This window comes from Malaya genurostris, chromosome 2 (assembly GCF_030247185.1).
Source record: "Malaya genurostris strain Urasoe2022 chromosome 2, Malgen_1.1, whole genome shotgun sequence".
Taxonomy (NCBI): domain Eukaryota; kingdom Metazoa; phylum Arthropoda; class Insecta; order Diptera; family Culicidae; genus Malaya; species Malaya genurostris.
This window is the reverse complement of record NC_080571.1, coordinates 338,220,560-338,243,486: the sequence shown is the minus strand read 5'-3', so window position 1 is coordinate 338,243,486 and position 22,927 is coordinate 338,220,560. Positions and strand designations below refer to the sequence as shown.

Sequence of the window (22,927 nt, the reverse complement as noted above, 5' to 3'; positions counted from 1 at the left end):
GATGCAGCCCGTGGTCATGGCATACCTTCAAGTATCACAAATTGGATACACGCAATGCTTAGCAATCAACTTCTTTGATCATCGCTTCGGCAGGCCAGAGATTAGAAAGCTGAGTGTCTGTGGGTGTCCTCAAGGTGGTGTACTATCCCCACTTTTATGGAACCTAGTCGCTGATGGTTTGTTAAGGAAACTTAATAACCTTGGATTTCCGACTTATGGTTTTGCCGACGATTATCATATATTGATGACCGGTATAAGCATTAACACTCTCTTTGATTTATTGCAGCAAGCCCTGCGATCTGTTGAGCAATGGTGTTGTCAGGTTGGATTATCTGTAAATCCTGGCAAAACATCAATGGTGCTTTTCACTCATCGTAGGATAATCATAGAAGCTCGTCCATTACAGTTCTTCGGTACAGAGGTCACTGTGGTTGATCAAGTTAAATACGTCGGAGTTATTCTTGATTCAAAACTGAATTGGTCTGCTCACATTGACTTCAGGATTAAGAGGCTTGCATGGCTTTCGGCCAATGCAGACTAGCTTTTGGAAAATCATGGGGACTCAAACCCAGATATATTCATTGGATCTACACAACTATTGTTAGACCAATTTTAGCATATGGAAGTCTTGTATGGTGGCAGAAAGGAGAAGTCGCAACAGTTCAGTCAAAGCTAAATCATCTCCAAAGGATGGTCCTTATGGCGATGACAGGAGCATTCACGACAACTCCTACTGCTGCTCTAGAGGCGCTACTGTGCATTAAACCACTACATGTGTTCCTAAAACAAGAAGCATTATCTTGTGCATATCGTCTTAGGGTTACAGGGCTTTGGAACAGTAACCCATTAGATTGTGCTACCAGCCACACTCGCTTGTGGTCTCAAATGGTTACGTGGGATGAGTATTTACTCGCTTCTAGTGACCTAACTCTCACATGCAGTTTTCCTTTCAAAACATTCAATGTGAGCTATCCTCTTCTTGAGGAATGATTGTCTGGTTATTTGGAGCGACAACTTGATGAACACATAGTTTGTTATACGGACGGCTCTCTGTTGAATGGTCGTGCTGGTGCTGGTGTCTACTGTCGTGAAATGAGGCTGGAGCAGTCTCATTCACTTGGTAGATACTGTACTGTGTTCCAAGCAGAAATCTACGCGATTCTGTGTGGAGTACAATCGGCACTTCAGCAGAGGATCTGTGGTAAACGAATTTATTTTTGTTCCGACAGTCAGGCAGCCTTAAAAGCAATCAGTTCGAATGACTCACGGTCTAATCTAGTGATCGCATGTCGAACTCAAATCGAGGACCTCAGCATTTCAAATGCTGTTTACTTCTTATGGGTACCCGGCCATTCTGGTATTACTGGAAATGAATGGGCTGATGAGTTGGCTAGAGCTGGTGCAACGAATGATTTCGTTGGTCCTGAACCAGCTTTACCACTTTCAACTAGTTGGATAAAGCACAAGATTCGTTCTTGGGCTGCATTCAAACATGCCAGCTACTGGCGCAGCTTGCAAACTTGCGCTCAGACAAAAGCATTTCTACCAAATTTAAATCTGAAAATGTCAAAGTGTCTACTGCATTTCTCCAAGAATCATTGCAGTATTCTGGTCAGAGCTCTGACTGGACGTTGCAAACTCAATTATCACATGGCTACTATTCAACGTGCTGAGTATTATTCATGTGATTTGTGTGAATGCGATTATGGTACTTCATATCATCTCATATGTAACTGTCCCGCATTGACGCAGCTACGTATCTGGGTTTTTGGTTTTCCATACATGGTTGAGTCTGTGTATGCGGAGCGTAAATTGAAGGATATTCTCTCGTTTCTTACCCAATGTGGTAAGGAGCTATAGTCAGATGGGTTCATCGTTCTTCCTGGAGTGAACGAATCCTTTCTGTATTCACCTTAAATAGGGTTTAGCAGATTGTCTGGCATTCTTTAGGGGTACCGAATTTACTTCTGCTCGTACATACTGCGAATCGTTCTGCATTCTTCCGGGAGTGCAGAATGGTGTCGCTTTTGTAAGACCTCTAAATCCTCTCGGGGGTTGGAGGTTTTATTAACAGCAGACTGTTCGGGACCTCGTAGAGGTTCAGAATTTACTTCTGCTTCCACTAAATGTGATCCTCAGGAGATTGTTCAGCATCCCTTAGGGGTGCAGAATTTACTTCTGCTTTTATGTGTTTTTGTGTCGTCAATTTTTCCCATCCTCCTAGTCCAGCCCTTACCATTTTTTTTCAATACTTCCCTCTTATATATCGGGAAAATGATGCTAAAAACAAATTTTTGGCAAGGCACAAATCTCCAAATGTCATGGGGAACGTGCCATTTGAGCCAATTTGTACTGATTCCTGATTCCTGATTCTACCGCAGGAATGGATGGAAGGAGTGGTATGTCCAGTCTACAAAAAGGGCGATAAGCTAGACTGTTGCAATTACCGCGCAATCACATTGCTCAACGCCGCCTACAAGGTACTCTCCCAAATCCTTTGCCGTCGTCTGTCACCAATAACTAAGGAATTCGTAAAGCCGTACCAAGCGGAATTTACTGGGATTTTAGTCCGTACAACTTTCTGGCTTCGCTGACGATATTGATATTGTGACACGTAACCTTGAGAAGATGACGGAAACCTACATCGGACTGAAAGCTGCAGCTAGGCGTATCGTGTACGGCGTACAATGTAGGGATAATGGCATAGGAACAAATCTCTTCAGTGGGCAATCTAATTCCGCTACGGCTAACACCAACACACCAGAGAATTAAAATTGTCCGTACAGTTCGAACCGGTGTCCACAACAGATTACCTTGGGTAGGGTCTGATTGAGGATCGGATCGATAGACAAATTTTTGTGGTTCTCTCGGCGGTGCTCCAGAACGGATGGACGAAGTTCGATAGCGACTCGGAACGCTGAAACGAACTATACTCGATGGCGACAGGCTCAAAAGCAGCAACAATCGGAATTCTCACTCAAGCAGCGGATACCAAACCTCAAATGGTGTTCTTTCGGTGGCAGAAAAGAAATTCCAGGTTTAACTCTTTAATTTTATTTCGCGATGTTTACTGTACAATGGTTACAACAATAATGAATTTTAGTGCGTGAAACGATTTCTTATATACTATTTTTCAGTTCGGCGTGTGCATTCATTCAGCAAGGATTAAGCCCCACCCTCTTTCAATACAACAACACGAATTGCGTGTTAGCAGAGAATGCTTGTATGGGGAGACTTTCCTGTGCGGACATGAATGGACATGATCAATGCGTGTGAATTTTAGGGATCAGATACAAGCTATTGGATTAAATTTGAGTTCAGTGGGGAATATGGGAACGGGAATGTATGACAAAACAATCATTTTGGGAAAAGACAAGACATGAGTGATTTTTTCCCTGCATTATGCGTTCGGTATCGAACATATCGGACTGGTCATAAATGCGTAGAAATCAAAATACATGAGAGGAAGAGGCTTTAGAGAAGAAACACTACGCCTCCCACCTCGAATATTGATAGACGGTGACGATATCGAGGTGGTTGACGAGTTCGTGTATTTGGGCTCACTGGTGACCGCCGATAATGACACCAGCAGAGAAATTCATAGACGTATTTTGGCAGGGAATCGTGCGTACTTTGGACTCAGAAAAACCCTCCGATCGAGAAAAGTACGCCACCGCACGAAATGGACCATCGACAAAACGCTCATTAGACCGGTTGTTCTCTATGGCCACGAAAGATACTGAGGACCATCTATGGCGGAGTGCAGATGGAAGACGGAATGTGGAGACGGCGTATGAATCACGAATTGCAACAACAGCTAGGAGAACCACCCAGAATATGTTCTGTTGAATTTCTTTCCGTAGATATAGGACTGTAAAAGTGAATGCCGTAGTAACCGAGCACAGCGAAGCATGCTTGGGTTCCGTCTAGTCAATTAGACTGTCTCTTCATGTGTTTTCGTATGCAGGGTAGTTTAATTGGTAAAACAATTTCCCCGGTTAGGAGTTAGCAACGGGTTCGAGTCCCGTCTATGCGATAACATTTTCGTGGTTCTCATTACATTATTGTATTCGTATGTCAGTTTTCCAATCTGTTCTCCCCGTTAGATTCTGATCATATTTAAAACTAGCTCAAGGCGGCTCTACATCTTAACAAAGACTTAACACACAAATCGTTGAACGTCTTACGTTGCTCCAGCGGCACAGTTGTCACATGACACGTTCTTTCGAAAAAACAGGTGGTTACTGTTTTGTTTCCGGCTCATACGTATATATCCATGAGTCGTCACCTGTTACGAGCTTATATACAGGGTGATTTTTTAAGAGCTTGAGAACTTTTTTAAACAATAAAACGCATAAAATTTGCAAAATCTCATCGGTTCTTTATTTTAAACGTTAGATTGGTACATGACATTTACTTTTTGAAGATAATTTCATTTAAATGTTGACCGCGGCTGCGTCTTAGGTGGTCCATTCGGAAAGTCCAATTTTGGGCAACTTTTTCGAGCATTTCGGCCGGAATAGCCCGAATTTCTTCGGAAATGTTGTCTTCCAAAGCTGGAATAGTTACTGGCTTATTTCTGTAGACTTTAGACTTGACGTAGCCCCACAAAAATAGTCTAAAGGCGTCAAATCGCATGATCTTGGTGGCCAACTTACCGGTCCATTTCTTGAGATGAATTGTTCTCCGAAGTTTTCCCTCAAAATGGCCATAGAATCGCGAGCTGTGTGGCATGTAGCGCCATCTTGTTGAAACCACATGTCAACCAAGTTCAGTTCTTCCATTTTTGGCAACAAAAAGTTTGTTAGCATCGAACGATAGCGATCGCCATTCACTGTAACGTTGCGTCCAACAGCATCTTTGAAAAAATACGGTCCAATGATTCCACCAGCGTACAAACCACACCAAACAGTGCATTTTTCGGGATGCATGGGCAGTTCTTGAACGGCTTCTGGTTGCTCTTCACTCCAAATGCGGCAATTTTGCTTATTTACGTAGCCATTCAACCAGAAATGAGCCTCATCGCTGAACAAAATTTGTCGATAAAAAAGCGGACTTTCCGAATGGACCACCTAAGACGCAGCCGCGGTCAACATTTAAATGAAATTATCTTCAAAAAGTAAATGTCATGTACCAATCTAACGTTTAAAATAAAGAACCGATGAGATTTTGCAAATTTTATGCGTTTTATTGTTTAAAAAAGTTCTCAAGCTCTTAAAAAATCACCCTGTACATCGGGTGATACACCGCGATCGTATTTTTTAAACATTTCATTGAACCAATCGACACGAACCCCCTTTTTGAGCGATTGTCAAATTGTGCGTTCCAACAAATGGTGCGGATCCAACGAGAATAAACCTTTTTTACGGCCAGGTGTTCATGCAATATTAAATGCACGCGTCCTGAGTACGGTGTTAAAAAACATCAAACTTTACTTTGGTGTTGCCAAATTTTAGCTATTGACATTAGTGTGGCCAGGTTACCGCTCAATTTTCTCAGGGATGGTTGAATCGATTTCAGCTGTTAGGCGCTTTCTAAACCTACTATTGCGCCATTGACCAATTTTCAAGACCAGATGGCCTTCACTTTGTTAAATATTTATTTTATTACAGCCCACAATAAAATAAAAGAAAACATGATTGCTAGAAAAACGCGTTTATAAACACAATGGAACTTTGTTTTGTGGCCTAACATGCAATCTGCATCTATCGAATTCATCTAAAAATCATAATATGCGGTCCTTTTCAGGCACATCAATTCACTCTGAAACTCACTTATCAACATCAGAATCATATCCGAACGACAATCATTCCAATTGTTTTTGTGATGTAAAATACACATACCAAAAATGTACGAGTGTACTTCGTAATATTTCTTAAAATTTGTCCTTACGCTAATATATATACAGAGTGCAACCTGTTTTCAAGAAATGATGACCGTCTGCAATAGATCTAAACAGAGCCGGTGAAACATGTTAAGCCCAGGTGGGTAATTATTCGTACCGGGGAGAACGACCCACTATTTTGAAGTATTATTTAGTCGACTTTTAAATAATATTTTGTTTCGATATAACTTTGCATGAGACGCGTAAATTCGAAGCTTGAAGTGTTTTCGATAATTTGTTGTAATACTTAAAAATTGCGCATTTAAGGGTTAAATACAATATCAAACTACAAAATTTCTGCCAATATTTGTTTGGAATATTAAGTCACCAGTCTTTTAGGTTCCGTATAAACTTATTTGTGTTTGCAAATTTTTGAAATTATTTCTTTGAGAATTTTTCTCGCATGAATCGAAAGCAATGTCTTGGCATTACATTCCTTCTGTGAAATTTAGCTTTTCTGTTTCAACAGACTTCGCAGCCGATTCTTAACATACAGAATCATTTTATGGCTAGTACTACGATCCTACTGACACTATGAATCATTCCACGTCGGGGCTCGAACATATGACAACTGGTTTAAAAGACCAGCGCCGGATGCATTGAACCGGAAACCCGGGCGAATCGAACGGTGCACAAAATAAATCCACCCGCTGATGTGCATAGCACATTGGTAAAAAAGTCCCGGGACCGACTGAGATGACGTTTGTAATGTCAAACTATCATCATCGTTCAGAAGTTACTTTTTGATTTACGACAACTTGAAAAAAAAAAACGTATTCCGTTTATTGATAAAACATTGCTTCCGATAAGAAAAAAAACCGGGCAAGTCCAGCAATGGTTTAAGAAGTGTTACCCGCACTCAGAAGAAAAGCAAAGATTTGTGGTATTCTGATTTTAACGAACCCAAATTAAGCAGTCATCCGGTAAAAATGTGAGCAAGTTTTGATAATCGTTATGGATGAACACAAAATCAAAGTTCGACTAAACTGGACGTGCTTTTATGATCGTATGCGAAAATCTGAGTATGAAAAAAATCTTTTCCAAATAGGTGCCTCGTTCGCTCACAATCTATCGAAACATGGATCTATCTTTTTGCTCCGGAGTTGTTTCAACATTTAGACGGGGGAAACGCAACAGGTAGCTGCAACAAGTATGACGTCAGTTTTAGGATGCTCGAGGTATAATTAACGTCGACTATCTTGAAAAAAAAGTACCAACAAAAGTTTTTAGTTATTAATGCGTTCTTTAAGTTGAATTTGTTTCTTCAACTTTATTTACATAGACAAACTTCTCGCGTTCATAATAACTCTTTTTCCATTTTTGTTGTAATTTAAACCTTATCAGATTGATCTCCTTGAGTATTGAACTCTCTTCAGCATTAGGAAATTCTTGAATTATATACTGTAAAATGTCCTTATTACTTCTACCAGCAATCATTAAATCCGTTAGCTTTTTGTAAGACAAAGCACTTCCTGAAACCCAAGTAAACCATTAGTTTGTTAAAATGAGTACATTGTATTTATTCTAACCAAAACTCATTGTGCGTCGTTTTCCGGTTGTCACAGGCTATTCGGTACACAAGTGGATGAGAAAAAAGGCGTCTCGGTACGATTTGGATAAAAATATTTGCGTTTCACTAACTTGCATCAGCTTGTTTGAGCTTTGGTTGTCAAGATAATGAAAATTTCTGTTGATAGATTTATCATGGCCAACTGCTTCGGAATAACCATATTACACAGTGTCTCTGTTGCTTATGTAGCGTTTACACTTCTGCTGGCTGCCAGCATGCTGGTGTCAGTGTTCTGCCCTCTTAGGAAAAAAACGTTCAACGGTGGTCCTTCGTTGGTCCAATACGTTCAATCATTGGACCACCGTTTAACGTTTTTTCTTAAGAGGGCAGTACACTGACACCAGCATGCTGGCAACCAGCAGAAGTGTAAACGGGCCATTAAGGTCAACTGAATCAGTTATTTTGGTAATAAATTTATTAAAATTGTTCAGCAAAAAATCTATTTTCGGCTGTAGTTTTTGTGTGTCTCATTTGTCGAATGGACAATGTATGGAACACTTGTAGGGCTAACTTGATACTATTATTTTGCTAAAGGAAGTATGTTGATACGTTAAGGCGTTTAAGAGCTATGCAATGTTTTTGAGTTTTTTCAAGGTATTTTTGAGACTAATTTAAATGAGTTAAATAAAAAACACCCTCCCAATTTTCTCTTAAATGTTTACTTATATTATGAACTTTCAGTGGCCGCATAGGATACATTTTTATCGATCTGCCATCTAATGAATTTTGATATTTGAAGGTTGACTAGTTTTTGATGAAAAAACAATCATAACTTTTTACTGGTAGCTCATATGAAAAAGCTTTAGTCAGCAAAATTATGCGCAATAATTATTTCAACAACTCTTCTGAAGACAAGTTTTTCATAGAACGTTTCACAAAAAAGTTATAACAAAAAAATCGATTTTTCAGGAGCCACCCTACTCTTACCCGGGACAATTGATGTAACTCGGTCAAATGAAAAGCTAGAGAGGTGCTTTTTTCAGCAAAGTTGCTCAATATAAAATTTCCTACAACTTTATTGTACAATAAAATCGTTTTTGAGTTCAATTAAGAAAGTTAGATTTCAGATTTTAATATAAATAAGGACCACCCTAGTAATATTTTATATCAAAAGTAGCGCCGTTTGATAACAAACAACTTTTGTGAAGACACCAACTACAAAAAACTAATATTTAATAGTGAAAATATTTTTGTCACGTTAATTTCCCGTTTCAAACCATAGTGCAATGGTTTGAAAAAAAAACTGGGAGAATTAGACATTGTTCGTGGTTGAGTTGTAGATTTTCAAAACCTAACCACTGTCTATATGGTTTTACTTCTATATTTTGAATTTGTACCTCGGTATAGAAAACAAAGACGCAATCCTACGTCAAAAGATTTTGAGTGATATCATTTATGTGAAGATAAAGAATGGAAAGGCGAGACGTGACAAGGTTGATTTTAACAAGCAGAAACCTTTTACTAACTTAACTTTCGCAAGAGGAGTTGAACTTAAGCATCTCATCAATGCAAATCACTCGAGTCTCTGGTATGCCGGAAAGTACTGATAAAGGTCTTTTACCACTTCCTATCCGAACCGACAAAAGAATAGTTATCAGAAGTTGTTACTTTATACTTGCGGCTGCATTCTCGTACACAATTAATTCTTCACTATCTCTAATAGTGAAAAAGTAAAAATAGCATTATGGGTTTCCATCAGGTAGCGGTGAGTGCAGCGCTACTGAATACCGCTTACAACCTAGGCTAAACAGCCAGCACGCTGTGACTCTGGGCACATAAGCAATAGTTCGAACAAACCTTTCATTCTGATGTTTCAACTAGCTGTATAAAGATTGAGAAAAATAAGAAGAACTCAATGTGTATAAGAATGCTGTCGCAAGTAGAAACTGGCAACTTCTGGTAACTTTTCTTTTACCGGTTCGTATAGTAAATGGTGAAAGAGCTTTTTCGGTACACTCCGGCATACCAAAGACTCGAGTGATTTGCATTGATGAGATGCTTAATTTCGACCCCTTTGGTTGAAGGTAAAAGTTAAGTCACTGAAAGATTTCTGCTTGCTCAAATGACCATTGTCACGCCTCACCTTTTTGTTGTATATCTTCACATCCTTGCTCTACCTTGAGTACTAGCATTTTATAATTCTGATTTTATTTATTATTCTCAGTTACAATAAAACTATTTTTATTGTTATAAATGATACAAATATTACTATTATTTTTCGTTAGAAATTTCAGGTGGGTAATTACCCACCTTTGGAATTTTCTGGTGGGTAGTACTACCCACCGTACCCATCTCTTTCACCGGCCCTGGATCTAAATGACCAATAGAGAACCAGCAATATTGAAGTAGCTCATCTGTGAAAGAATTGCTACCACTGTAGCCGGCATCGTAGCAAGCGAGTAAGGACTATAAACGGGAAGCGGTATTTCATATGGGAAACATAGAACATTTTTGGCATTACTCGATTGGTAGACTGTTCGCAGTAATTTTGTCGGCAGTTGAAAATCCTACGTTTTCCTATAGAAGAAAAATTTGTTTTCTCAATAAATGATTAGACAATAACAAAAATTAACCAGTGGAAATGCTAGCGGAATATTGCACTACCGCAGAATCGCGTTTCAGTAAATGTAGCAATTATTGTTAACAAATAAAATTCGTAGATCATTGAAAACTATGCACGTTCGTGACGTAGAATCAACTTCTTATCTCGATTCTTTATTCATAGAAAAAACCCGACGACAATTTCTCGACTATCTGCTCAATTCGATATTCTAGAATTGTCCTTCTAGGGAATGACCCAGCCAACCTTCAGTCCTCACCAATTATTCATTTCAGAAACAGTTTACGGAGTCAAATTTACTTCCATAAATAACACCGAGAAAAACGGAGCACCGCTTACTATTCGACCAATTTTCATTTAAATATATAGTTCAAACTGGCCTGCTGCGACCGGCTGGCCGACGTTGGTCAATCGAAAGCCCGAACCAATGACGCGTGATGAAGGCAATTTAGTTTAATTCCTGTACCTTTTTGGCCGGCGGATTGGAATTGATGACTGCTGCTGTAATGGGGAGGTGGTTGCGGTGGATGGCAATGGAGATGGTTGGTGACCAATGCCACAACAACAAGCCCACCACCTCCTGTCGAAAGGTTTGTGGTACGAGGGGGGAAGGGGAGCTACGAAATTGATCTTGAATTTAATGCCCCCTGCTAGGTGCATAAGCGCATAATTGATTCATCTGATGCTGACTTATTTGACCTCCGGCATTGATTTAGTAATCCCTTCTGAATTGCATACTAGTTCAAGTTTTGATTGTTTGTTTTTCTTGTTTTCTTTCACATTGCAGATCAGCGTGCAAGAGGTGCCACCGCATCAGCAGCAGCAGCAACAACAACAGCAACAACAACTAAACCAACAGGACCAGCTGCTGCTGGAAGCTGGACGCGATGTAGATAACACTAATAATAACATAAACTTAGATGATAGACGATTCGATGTGCCAACCGAAACTAGTAACAGCAACAACAACAACAACAACAACAACAACATCAACAACAACAGCCCAAGCGGGTCGAACAAGGCTGCCGAAGTTCTGTACCAGGACGGAGTGGCCGCCAATGGCGCCGGAGCTGGTCTCCTCAATGCTAGTGATATCTTCTCGACCACAGCGTCTGTCGATCTCGATATGAAGCTACGGTAGGTAGCGATTCGACGAATGTCTTTATTAGTATTTTTCATGCTCGGTATTCTCGGCACAGGTCGTTGCTGAACTGTCACGATCGTGACTACGAGCCGTACATCGGTCAGCGGGGTGACTTCTGGGTGCTGAAGAACTACATCCGCGCCGAACACGGCGAGCTGCGTTGCCATGAAACCATCACCTACACCACACATGCCGACTATACGTTCCTCGATAATCTGATCCCACTGCTGGAAAGGTAGGTGATGCGGTCAAGATCAAGGTTTTTATTTAGTTGGTCAATCTTCACTTCGGGAAGCACCTCAGCGTTCATTGTCTCAAATGGTGGCCAACGACGATGAGGACGAGAAGTTTGTTATTGTCATTATCAGCCGATCGTTGCTTCCCGTGGTGTTTGGCTGTTTGCAATTGATGTTATCAAGTTTGTTTATAATTTATTCGTAATACGCTATTTACCGGCCAATTTGAATTCCAATCACTGTCACTGTTTGTTTGTATAATTTGGCGAGCAAGTTTATGTACTCATTGCTACTTACAGGTGGAACGCCCCGGTCAGTTTAGCGATGCACGCGCCCGGCACTGACTTTGTGCCCACCTTGAATGCAGTCCGGTATCTGCGAGACTGCCTACCAGAGAGTCATTTAGTTCGTCAGTTTGTCACGTTTCATATTTATTTTAGTAGTAAACATATTCCAAAAAACGTAAGTTCATTGGTTTTAATGATTGAAAATTCCACTAACATCCGTTTTTTTGCGGTAGGTTCCTAAGTACGAGAAAGTATTAGAACTTCCCAGCAACTGTACGGTGCCGCCACCGTACTTCAACGTGTCGAGCTCGCAGCTGTACAAGACGCAGAAGAAGCTGCTGTATCCGGTCAATGTGGGTCGGAACATTGCCCGGGATGCGGCGATGACCCACTTCATCCTAGCTAGTGATATCGAATTGTACCCGAATCCGGGTCTAGTACATAAGTTCTTAGAGATGATAGTTAGAAACGAGCCGGTGCTGCAACGTAAAAATCCCAGGTAATTACCGTTATGTTCAACATTTTCCGTGCTTTTCTAAAATAATGCTCACTCTTCCCGTAGGGTATTCCCACTGTCGATATTCGAGGTGGACAGCAGCTCGCCCGTCCCGAGGGACAAAACCGAGCTGCAGGAGCTTCTGCGCAACGGCAAGGCGATCCCATTCCACAAACGGGTCTGCTCCAGCTGTCACGGAGTGCCTAAATCGAAGGAATGGATTGCGGCCAACGAAACCGACGGTTAGTGGCGTTTCTGGTCGTATATCTAAACTCAACAGATTAATAATAATTCGAAAATTCATTTCTAGACCTGGGTGTGTTCCACATAGGTAAACGTGTGGGTTACTTCGTCCACTGGGAACCGATCTACATCGGTACTCATGCCGATCCCCACTACGACGAACGGTTGAGTTGGGAGGGCAAAAGTGATAAAATGACGCAGGTGAGTTTTACAAAGATCCTATCCTACTGTGTTAACAAGTACAGTTGTGTATAGCATGTATGAGAATTTGAAATACCTAAAAGTCGCTACTAAAAACTACAACAGACAGTTCAAAGGAATTGTTCGACCTATTGACCTTCGTTCGGAACATTCTTGTTATGGAAGAACACATGTTTATAGTGTCTTTTCTAGTATTGCAACTGTTTTCAACTTCAAGAGTAAGGTACCCGAGCAGAGTGTGAGATCAAATAGAAAACTTATTTTGATGTTGTGAGGTTCGCATTTATCGATTACTTAATTTGCTGTTGTTTTGGTTGTTTTAAGTGGCAAAAAATCAAAATCGAGAGCAAAAAGATATTCCAATGATATCAAACAGAAAACTATTTTTGCTAACGGCGAAAGCAAACAGAAATCTAAATAAGATATAGATTTTCTCAAGTTGATAGCAAAACTTGTTCTCAATTTGAAGTTATTGAAATTTGAATACATCATTGGTTTGTGGCATACATCTTTTAGACACATTTTGCGTTCGATGAGTCTTCATATTTTTCATCTTGTAGCAATGAAGAGATTATTCTGGATTGGGATGCTTGTTGGTGTGACGTTTTGGGGTAGCTTTCAGCAACTCAGTCAGTTCAAGGCAGGTGCATGCTCCGAAGCTTCGTTTACACAGGCCATACTTCCAGCAACGTAAAGAAGAGTGCAGTAGAGCTGTAGATGTGAAAAAGATAAAGAGAGCACTAAATTTGAGCATTGATAGATTTTAAGAAGTTGTAGATAAGAGTCATATAAGGAAGATTCCGAGTTGCCAAGACGTCGCGGACTGGTACGAATTCGCGAGCATAAGCTAAAAATAGATTGGGCAAAAGACTCGGTATAGTATACCTTTAAGCGATATTACTTGCAACAACAAAAAAAAAGGCGTCAAGCACCAACCTTTATAGAGAAACTGGGTTTCGAGCCTAGGTGTATTTTGGATTCCGAACTCTATGCGAATGCTATGGACTGTGACGTTGAGCTGTAATCATATCACAAGCAGTGTTGATTCACAAAGCTGTATACAGGTAGTTTTAGCCAATGTACACTCGTTTCGTCGCATCCGTCCCGTAACAATAGTGAATAGCACTGCGGCCATTCCAATGACATCGTAACATCAAATTGAGTTATTTAATTGATCTCACTCTACTCGAATATGTAATCGCCCTTTGAAATACGAATTTCGAGGCTCACAAGACCGAGCGCTCTAGAGTGAAGCCTTTTATAACAAAGGCACACTGAGGACGTGAATTAGGAATCGGGCAATAAGCAGTCCCAGATCATATTTTATTTCGATTCCAAAATAAATATCTTACTTATTTCGACTAATTGGAACAATGAACATAAATCCATTGTTTCAATTAGTAGTCCACGAACAGCATACTGACTAAGCAAGTTTTTAGTTCTTGTGTAGACTAAAAATTTGGGATCATTCGATGAAGATTAATTTCTTAACAAACATTAACATTAAGCAATTCATTTGCTTGCTTCAGATAGAATGGGTTAAACATAGATAATTCATGGAAATCTGATTGTTTGGGAAATAGGGTTTTCAAACTAGTTTTCTAAGTGTTCCAAATATTAATGCACAATCGCTGTACTATAGGAGCCCGTGTGCTAAAACATGATCCACCTCAAAACCAGAAATCTTCAAGGTTTTTTTCTGAGGAAAGTTGTTCGGGATGTCAAGGTCTACATTGTGAAGAATGTATTAGTTGGGAATTCATTTGCCATGCGCTTCTACAGCGCTCGAAAGACATATTACGATATTGTTCAGTAACATGATGATTTAGAACGTCGGTGATTGGAGTGAATAAAATTCTTTCATTTGGTGGCGCTAAAATGTAATTCAATATTCAAACTTTCTGTGACCGAAAATCATACAGATTAAGTAAAACGGTTTCTTTGGAAAAGTTTCTGAAAGTTCTAAGACCTATTATATCAATTAGTCATATAACTTGACGAGAATCGATACGTTTTGAAGACCATAGAAACATTTTGTATACCTTAGATATGACTATACGAGGGGTGGATGTAGCAAGTGCCTTTAAAAAGAGGGGTGTAATGTTTCTAACGGTATAACTCCGAAACTACTGAACGGATTGCTATTAAACTTGGCACAGATACTTCTTGCTCTTCAGAGATGATCATAACGGTATTTTTTATGGGAAGGGGTTCTATCAAGGGTCTTTAACAGGAGATCATGAAAAAGATTATCTCATTGGACGAGTATCGATACTTTTTGAAGACCATACTTAGTTTTTGTAAAACTCAAACATGCAAAGGCAAAATGTTTCGAGATTTACGAAATCGAAATTTTTTGACAGGTACCGATATTTATTACAACTAAGAGATGATCGTTAGGATATTTCTTCGCGTGAAAAGATAGCAAGCGTCTATTGAAGAAGTTCTCAGCTCAATTGTTTGTAAATATCGGAATAATTCCATAACAACTCAGTAAATTATCACCAAACTTGGCAGAGGTACTTTTTGCAATTCAGAGGTGGTAATAAAGCTATTTTTTTCTTGTCGAGATCAGATATTCATTGCACAGATGAACAAAAGGTTAAAGTTTGTAGCAAGTCCCTTTAAAAAAAGGTTTATGGTTAAATTTATCTTATTTGTCGACAAACGAGGCATGCCGGAGGATATAGACTAGGAGAAAAGAGTGTGGGAAATAAATTTTCATCCCCCCCTCTCTTTTTTGATGGGCACACATACTTTTTACACTTCTCAAAGGGCAGAGAGCTGTTGAAAGTTCACTAACAAAAGGGGAGTTCAATGTAAAATTAATTCGACGAGAAACGATACTTCTTGATTAATACAGATACTACCTTCACATCAAAATAGATTAAAGGGTTATTTCAAGGAAGGAGTGTAGCAAACATGGTAAGTATAAAGTGAATTGAACGGATTTCACGAAAAAATCGTACTTCTTGATTAGTACTGCATATTTCTAGCAACTAAGTGAGGGTCTCAAAAATATTCAGAAACGGCAGGGGGAATAAATATTCTTAACCAAGGGAGGTAAAATTGATCTGAATTGACCAAGAAATCATAAAATGAATGTGCATTTTTTTATGAAAATTTAGAAAACTGTCGTACCGAGCTGATGAAAATAAGTTTACAATAACATTTGAATTAACTGAATTGATTTTCTATAGAACGAAAATATTATCTAACGTAGTTATGAACAGCCTTTCGTTATCAAAAAATCATTATCACAATCTTGAGCAACTGTGAGGAAATAAGTTGTGTTTCACTACACTTTGAGTATTTCTATGGTCAGGACAATTTCTAAAAAAAAATTTGCGGCCTTGTCTTCATGAAACATTTTCGAGCAACGCCGGGTAATTCAGATAGTATGATATAAAGATGAGCGTATTAGTCAAAGGACTTGTTAGTCCACAGACAATAACGGTCAAAACTGTTATTTACAGTGTAGTTTAGTACAATCGAAAAGATGTTAATGAACACTTTCAAATTAGCGTATAAACGATCGATGAATCAAATAAATAAACTGGCAACTGGGCTGAACTCGGTCGTGGAGTTCTTTTGAGTAACGTATAAACTTCAGTCATGTGTCGTTTTACTCTACCGAAATCAAGCTATAATCTGTACTCCACGCTTGATTAGGAGCACGAGACTTTTAACAAAGATTCTCTGGATAATTTCCTTCTGCCGTTTTACACCTTTACATATTAAGGGTCTGATAAAAAACAACAACCGAAAATAATAGTCAGAACATTTAACATCTTTTTTCAACTAAACGCGAAAACTGTTAGAGAATCTGACATTGATATTTAATTTCATACCAAGTTCCTGACGAAGGTCAGCGAGATGAGAATGCCCAAGCCGCTATTAGTCCTCGAAAGAGAATGAGGGGTTTTGGCCGGATCTGGTGAAGGTCCAGTATCCCAGGAGATCGCTAAAGGCGATGAACTAGCTTTTTGTATCGGCTAGTGGAATTAATCCTATTTATTCCACAGTTATTAAGTTGTTGCTTTTAAATAATCATTTTGGAGTTTCCCAAAATTTTCGCCTCGCAAGTTTTTTTTATCCAAAAGTAACAGCAAAAGGATAACGTAATGTGATATCAATTGAAAAATTGATGACCTGAGATCAAATTAAGATTTCAATGTGATGTTGCTAACATAATAAGATTTCGATGTGCTCTCGTTTTGATGTTTGACTTTGCTCGGGATAGCTCACACTTAGCTGATCTTATCGAATGCAGATCTAATTTAGTTCTCGTAACGGACCTAATTTGCTTCGCCAGTTACAATGCAATGTAGAAATCCTTTTCGATTTTTTCGTAGCATTTGTAAAAAAGGCAGGTTCTATTAATACTGCTTGGAATTTGCCGAATTCGTCTCCTCCTCCTTTCCACCGTTATGTCGGTTTTCAGTATCTTAGAATCCATTCTTGAAACGATGAAATCACTCACATTCACATTCCCTCAATTAACACTTCAAGTACCGAGCTTTAAAAAAAGTTGGAACCACAATCTCGAGCTGTAATAGCTCAGCTGTTTCTCAACGAGTTTTGAATAAATTTGACACTCTCGAATTCCGTAAAGTTCGTGCATTGATTCAAAAACTTTATGGCTGCCGTTCGGTTAAGAAAATACAATCTTAACGTGCAAAATATGCCCTATCTGCATTCCTTTTTTTTTTGAAATTTGTTTACCTTTGGAAAGGTACTACTTCTAGTGGTCCACATAAAATAGAAGCATTTGTTTCAGAACCAAATATATGAAAAACATTTTTATTTATTTTCATTTCGATTATAATTTATTTTGGTCTATAGAGATATGCTACAGCTAGTTTTTAAAAATGGGGAACGATGGTCGTAACAATTTGATTGTTAGTCAAGCTGTATGGCATGTTGCACCGTCCTGTTGAAACTAGTAGCCGATCAAACCATTTTCACGAACATAGAGCATCAGAAAATCATTTATCATGGCTCGACAACGATCGCCATTAACAGTTTCCGTTGTTCCATCAGGGTCTTAGAACAAATAGGGACCAATCATCATATCCGCACAAACGCCACACCAAACTGTAACTTTTTGGTCCTATAGAGGCTGTTTCTCAACTAATTGAGGGTTTCCGGTGGCATAGAACTGACAGTTTTGCTTATTAACGCAAAAAAGTTATTGGGTTGCTCGATGATGCTACTTTAAATGACCCACCCTTTATATCTAAACTTTGAAAAAGGCATTAAGTTACTTTTTTATTGGAGTCCATTGATTTAAAGTTAATGTAAAAAGATTTTTCAATAAAAAATACAATATCATGAATACAGATGATAAATACATCAATAATAAGGATACAACTTCTGTATGGCAAATACGATTTGAAATTATCTATTCAATAATGAGCCCTGTGATGAATATATTTGATGAATTATGCCATGCTTGTGGAATATGGGTACGGTTTTTTTGTGCCTAAATTGTATGAAAAAATGTTACCATCGACTTCAAGTCGTGGACGGTGACTCAGGAAAACGCCAATGGGTTCCTTGGACATTTGTACTCGTGAAACTTTTTGAGTTTATTGCCATTTATTAACTTTTCTGCTGAATGAACTTTTGTGTAAACCAAACAAAAAAAAATTTTTAATTCACCTAGCGGTGTAATGATGCCTTTCTCATATCAATCATACTATCGTATAAAATATTGTAGTAGTCTTCAAAATAATTTTTGATTAACCGGAATCGGTTTTTTAGGCCGTGTACTGATAATAAGTGCCGATTGGATTTGATTCGACACTCGGCCCTCTGGGCCTGGGTTCAAAAGTCGATTTTCACAAAGATTGCATCAATTTTTCATATCAGAAAGGCAAAAAACAAACTTTTGCGTATTTCACGCTTACAGTTTTTTTGAGTTCTTGAAATCTTCGATCTCCAGCCTTTGGATTTAGGACACTTGGGCTTCTGAGCTCTTGAGCTCTTGTATTCCTGAGTTCTTGAATTCTTTGTATTCAAGAATTCTTGGACTTTTGGACTGTTGGACTTCTGAACTCCTGAACTCTTGAACTCTTGAACTCTCGAACTCTTGAACTCTTGAACTCCTGAACTCTTGAACTCTTGAACTCTCGAACTCTTGAACTCTTGAACTCTTGAACTCTTGAACTCTTGAACTCTTGAACTTTTGAACTTTTGAACTCTTGAACTCTTGAACTCTTGAACTCTTGAACTCTTGAACTCTTGAACTCTTGAACTCTTGAACTCTTGAACTCTTGAACTCTTGAACTCTTGAACTCTTGAACTCTTGAACTCTTGAACTCTTGAACTCTTGAACTCTCGAACTCTCGAACTCTCGAACTCTTGAACTCTTGAACTTTTGAACTCTTGAACTCTTGAACTCTTGAACTCTTGAATTCTTGAAAAAAAAGTTTGAGTTTAAAATTTAAATAAGCGACCAGTTAATTGTGTTTTCTTTCTTTCACTTCCAGGGCTACGCTCTCTGCGTGCTAGACTACGATTTCCACATTCTGGATAATGGGTTCCTGGTGCACAAACCGGGCATCAAGGTGCTCAAGAAGGACCCGAAGCGGGCGATGCTGGCGGCCAAAACGAACCAGCTGATCAAGAAGATCATCTACCCGGAACTGCAGGTCATGTACGGTACCCGGAAAGGCTGTGCTGTATAGTTGAAGGGGAAACCCACGACCCAATAGTATAAGGACCGTAGCGGTAAGCCTGATGAAAGCGGTGGTGGTGGCGGCAATGGCGGCGGCGACTGCGGTGATGTCACGAGTAAGGTGAGCGTCCGCCATAGTATCGGAAGTGGCCACAGCAGTAGCAGGGAGCTCGTTTTTAGTAATTTTGGTGGTGGTTTCGAACCGGATGGGTTGTCCGGGCCTTCGTCGCTGTTCTCGTCCTCACTGGCTACGTCTGGCGGTGGGTTTCTGTTGGGTTCCTTCCGGGAGCGACCACATGTCAGCAGTCGCCGGAAGAAGGGCAAACGGAAGGGGTACGTGCGACGAAGGTAAGAGCGATATTTTTTTTTTTCTACACGTGTAAGTGAATGAAAGTGAGTGTATGACCGCGAGCAGCACTTGTGAAGTGTGTTTTGAATGCAATAATAGTCGTTTTAAGGACACAATCAGAAGCGAACGGGAGGAATACTGCAAGGCTTAGGTTCATAAGCAGAAAAGTGATATAATGTATTGTCGTAACATACTCTTAGGGTTAGGCAAAGAAGATAAGAAGGGCTTTTTTTTCTATCGTCTCTATCGCATTAAAATTGGTGTGGACAAAGTTCATGTTTCGAGTTGGTACACACACTCACACACTCACACACACATTTCAATTAGGATCCAAAGCAAAGACATGTCGTTTGATTGTTGGAATCTTTAGGAAAGAGGCGGAACAACCGAAGCAAGATAGTGTTGGATATTTTTTAATCACTTTTACACTGAGAAGGAAAACAGAAAGATCAATACATTTAGAGAACGAAGACACTAACGCAAACGCAACATGAAAACAACTAAACACGAACACAAAACAGCTAATGACTAATAAAACGAAGTAATTTAAAAAAAACCTAGTGTTACCACTTAGTGATTCTTGTAGCATTACTTCGTAGAAACTAGCAGTCGTAAAAAAATCCTACCCCTAACTCAACTACTTCTTCGTTCCAACGCTAAATTTTCCATTAATTCATGATTCATCGCTCTGATTGTTGTGATACGAACCTCAAGATATTGTAAAACAATTGCATAGAAGCCTCATTATGTTGATAATGTATTGGCATTCGAAATGTTTTACAAGTCAATTCTCTCTCGCTGAAGTATCCAATCGAGTCAGAACGTGAAGCATGATAAATACTTTCGGTTTTCGAAACGCCAAAGTTCCTCTTCCCCTCCAACTATTTTCTTTTTCTCGAAGAGTGCCTTATTGTATTAAACACACAGAAAAAAAAAGATCAAATGAACTAAAAACGAGTGTTAAAACCTAACAAGAGAAAAAAGCATTTTCGTACTAGACCTTAGGAAGCTACCCATCACATTTGTCTCTCACCACTCTGAATGTCATTTAGTATCACTCTACGAAAGCAAATCGTCACAATGTCGGAAAAAAATCGGAATTGAATTCTATTTGTTTTACCTTTTTTTACATTTTATTTGTAAATAGAAACCAAAACGTATCCTCACAGCTCACAACTCTTGAGCGGTTAAGCTTAGATTTAGCATTATATTTTGCCAAGCTGGTGTATGACTAAATTTTGGAACAAGTAGAACATGTGCTCATTTTATTCGTAGGTTTTGTATTATATTATACTAGGTGAATACAATTTCGCTTTAATGAACAATTATCAAACATTATTTCCTCGTATTAGTAGTGCTCACAGGAGTCAATAGAGTTTACCATCACACGTGTTTCGGTGAACTTTTAGAATTTTAGTTAGTTGGAATTATTTTACCTTCCGTCTAGAGTCTCAACCAACACTGGCAACACTGTACATTTACTCTGGTAGGTCGTAAAAGCAAAGTTAGCATGGCAGAAACCGCAAAAACCGAAAATACGAACTATTGTAGTATCGTTTTAACAAAGACAAACCTCTGTAGAATATGTCATATCCTACAAAGTAACACAAACAATATGTTAGCTGAAAAAATTCCATAACTTATTTATTACTTTATCGAACGATGAAAAAACCCCCGGAGCATTTCCGTCATCTCTCTTTCCACGCATGAGAACAAAAATCCACACATCCACAATCGTTACCTAGCGTTAGGCGTCACCCGTATTCGTATTGAAATATTGGATCGTTTACCAATCGCCCGAACAACAACAACAAAAAAATAAAGTATAGGAATAAACCAATATCTGTGAGAATTGTGAGAAAAATCTAAACTCTACTGTTTGATCAACTAAGACCCAAAACGCCCAACTCTTTTTATGTGAGCGACTACCAACCAATCCAACCAACCAATAAATCAACCATGGAGAAATAAATGTATTGAAAAATAGATGCTTTTCGTTGATTATGCTGAAAAGAAAGTATGAGAAATCCATGCGTGTAACGGATCCAGATCGGAACTGCATGAACTGTTGAACACTTGCCAGCTTCTCAGTCCACGGATAGTCTCCGCCTTCTATCCCAACTTTATTTTTATTTTCATATGGGTCTGCAAATTCAGCAGTTTGCTTTCCTAAAAGAAGGGAACTTATTTCTCAAAAATTGTTAGTAAATTTTCCTATTGTTCTGAATTCCGACGGATCCGACTTCCGGTTCCTGATTCACCGTATTATGAGTGTTTGAAATTTCAAACCGTCGCACAGTGGTTCGAATCAATAAAAACGTGGACATAAATAAGTAGCTGCCAAACCGTTCTTTTAATGCATATAGTTGCTTTGAAGGAATTATTTACAAATATATACCGCGTAATTTGATCCTATCATTAATTGTTCATGGGCTACTTTGACAAAAAATGTAACCATAACTTTTTTGTCTGAAGAGATAGAAATTTTTTTTCTTCTACAAAGTTTTAGAACTATTAAAAATTATTTACTTTGTCAAATATACCAAAAGTGTAGGTCGCACCGTTTCGGATATACAAAGCGTTTTTATGGCAACCCCCTTAAAATCAGTTTTTTATTCATAAATTGTTTCGAGTTATTTTGTTATGCATACTTTGTTTGGAATAATTTTAGAATTTATAAAATCGCATATTTTTGTTGAAGGTAGTGCATAGGTTTGTTCTTTCCTGGCAAAGTTATGCAACATTTTACCTTTTTTTTACCTAGGATAAAACCTTGCACCGAAGCGAAATATGCAACTTTATGCAGCTGATTTTTACAAAATTTGTAGGAAAAGATGTGCCCAATATCATAAAAAAAAATCTAAGTGGAACTCGGTGGAACTTTTTTTTTAGGTCTTTTCAAAGTTAGTTTTAATTACTGAATTATGGCAACCCCCTTAAAACTAGTTTTCTAGTCATAACTTGTTTCGAGTTATTTTTTTATGCATACTTCGTTTGGAATAATTGTAGAAAATATAAAATTTCATAATTTTGTAGAAGCTAATGCATAAGTCTATGCTTTTCTGGAAAATTTATGCATAATTTTACTTTTCACCTAGAAAACCTTGTGCCGAAGCGAAATATGCAACTTAATGCCGCAAACTTTTATAATACTTATAGGAGAACATGTACCTTATCCAATTTATTTTCCAATGAGAATATCTTGAGTACTATTCGTGTGATTCATTTTCACTATGGCCATGCTGAAACCATGAATGGTTAAGAAACAGAGGGCG

At 38.7% G+C, this 22,927-nt stretch overlaps 1 protein-coding gene across 4 annotated transcripts in view; it reads left to right on the top strand.

Annotated features, from left to right (window-relative positions):
* Positions 1-21,638, top strand: part of LOC131431740 (beta-1,4-glucuronyltransferase 1) — a 333,086-nt gene extending 311,448 nt beyond the window's left edge. For all 4 annotated transcript variants that reach the window (XM_058597607.1, XM_058597610.1, XM_058597608.1 and 1 more), the window contains 7 exons: positions 10,802-11,151; positions 11,214-11,393; positions 11,694-11,856; positions 11,915-12,180; positions 12,244-12,419; positions 12,488-12,621; positions 19,116-21,638. In XM_058597607.1, the coding sequence (XP_058453590.1) occupies positions 10,802-11,151; positions 11,214-11,393; positions 11,694-11,856; positions 11,915-12,180; positions 12,244-12,419; positions 12,488-12,621; positions 19,116-19,313 (1,467 nt within the window). In that variant the 3' untranslated portion in view covers positions 19,314-21,638. The remainder of the gene's footprint in view (positions 1-10,801; positions 11,152-11,213; positions 11,394-11,693; positions 11,857-11,914; positions 12,181-12,243; positions 12,420-12,487; positions 12,622-19,115) is intronic.
* The last annotated feature ends 1,289 nt before the right edge of the window (positions 21,639-22,927 follow it).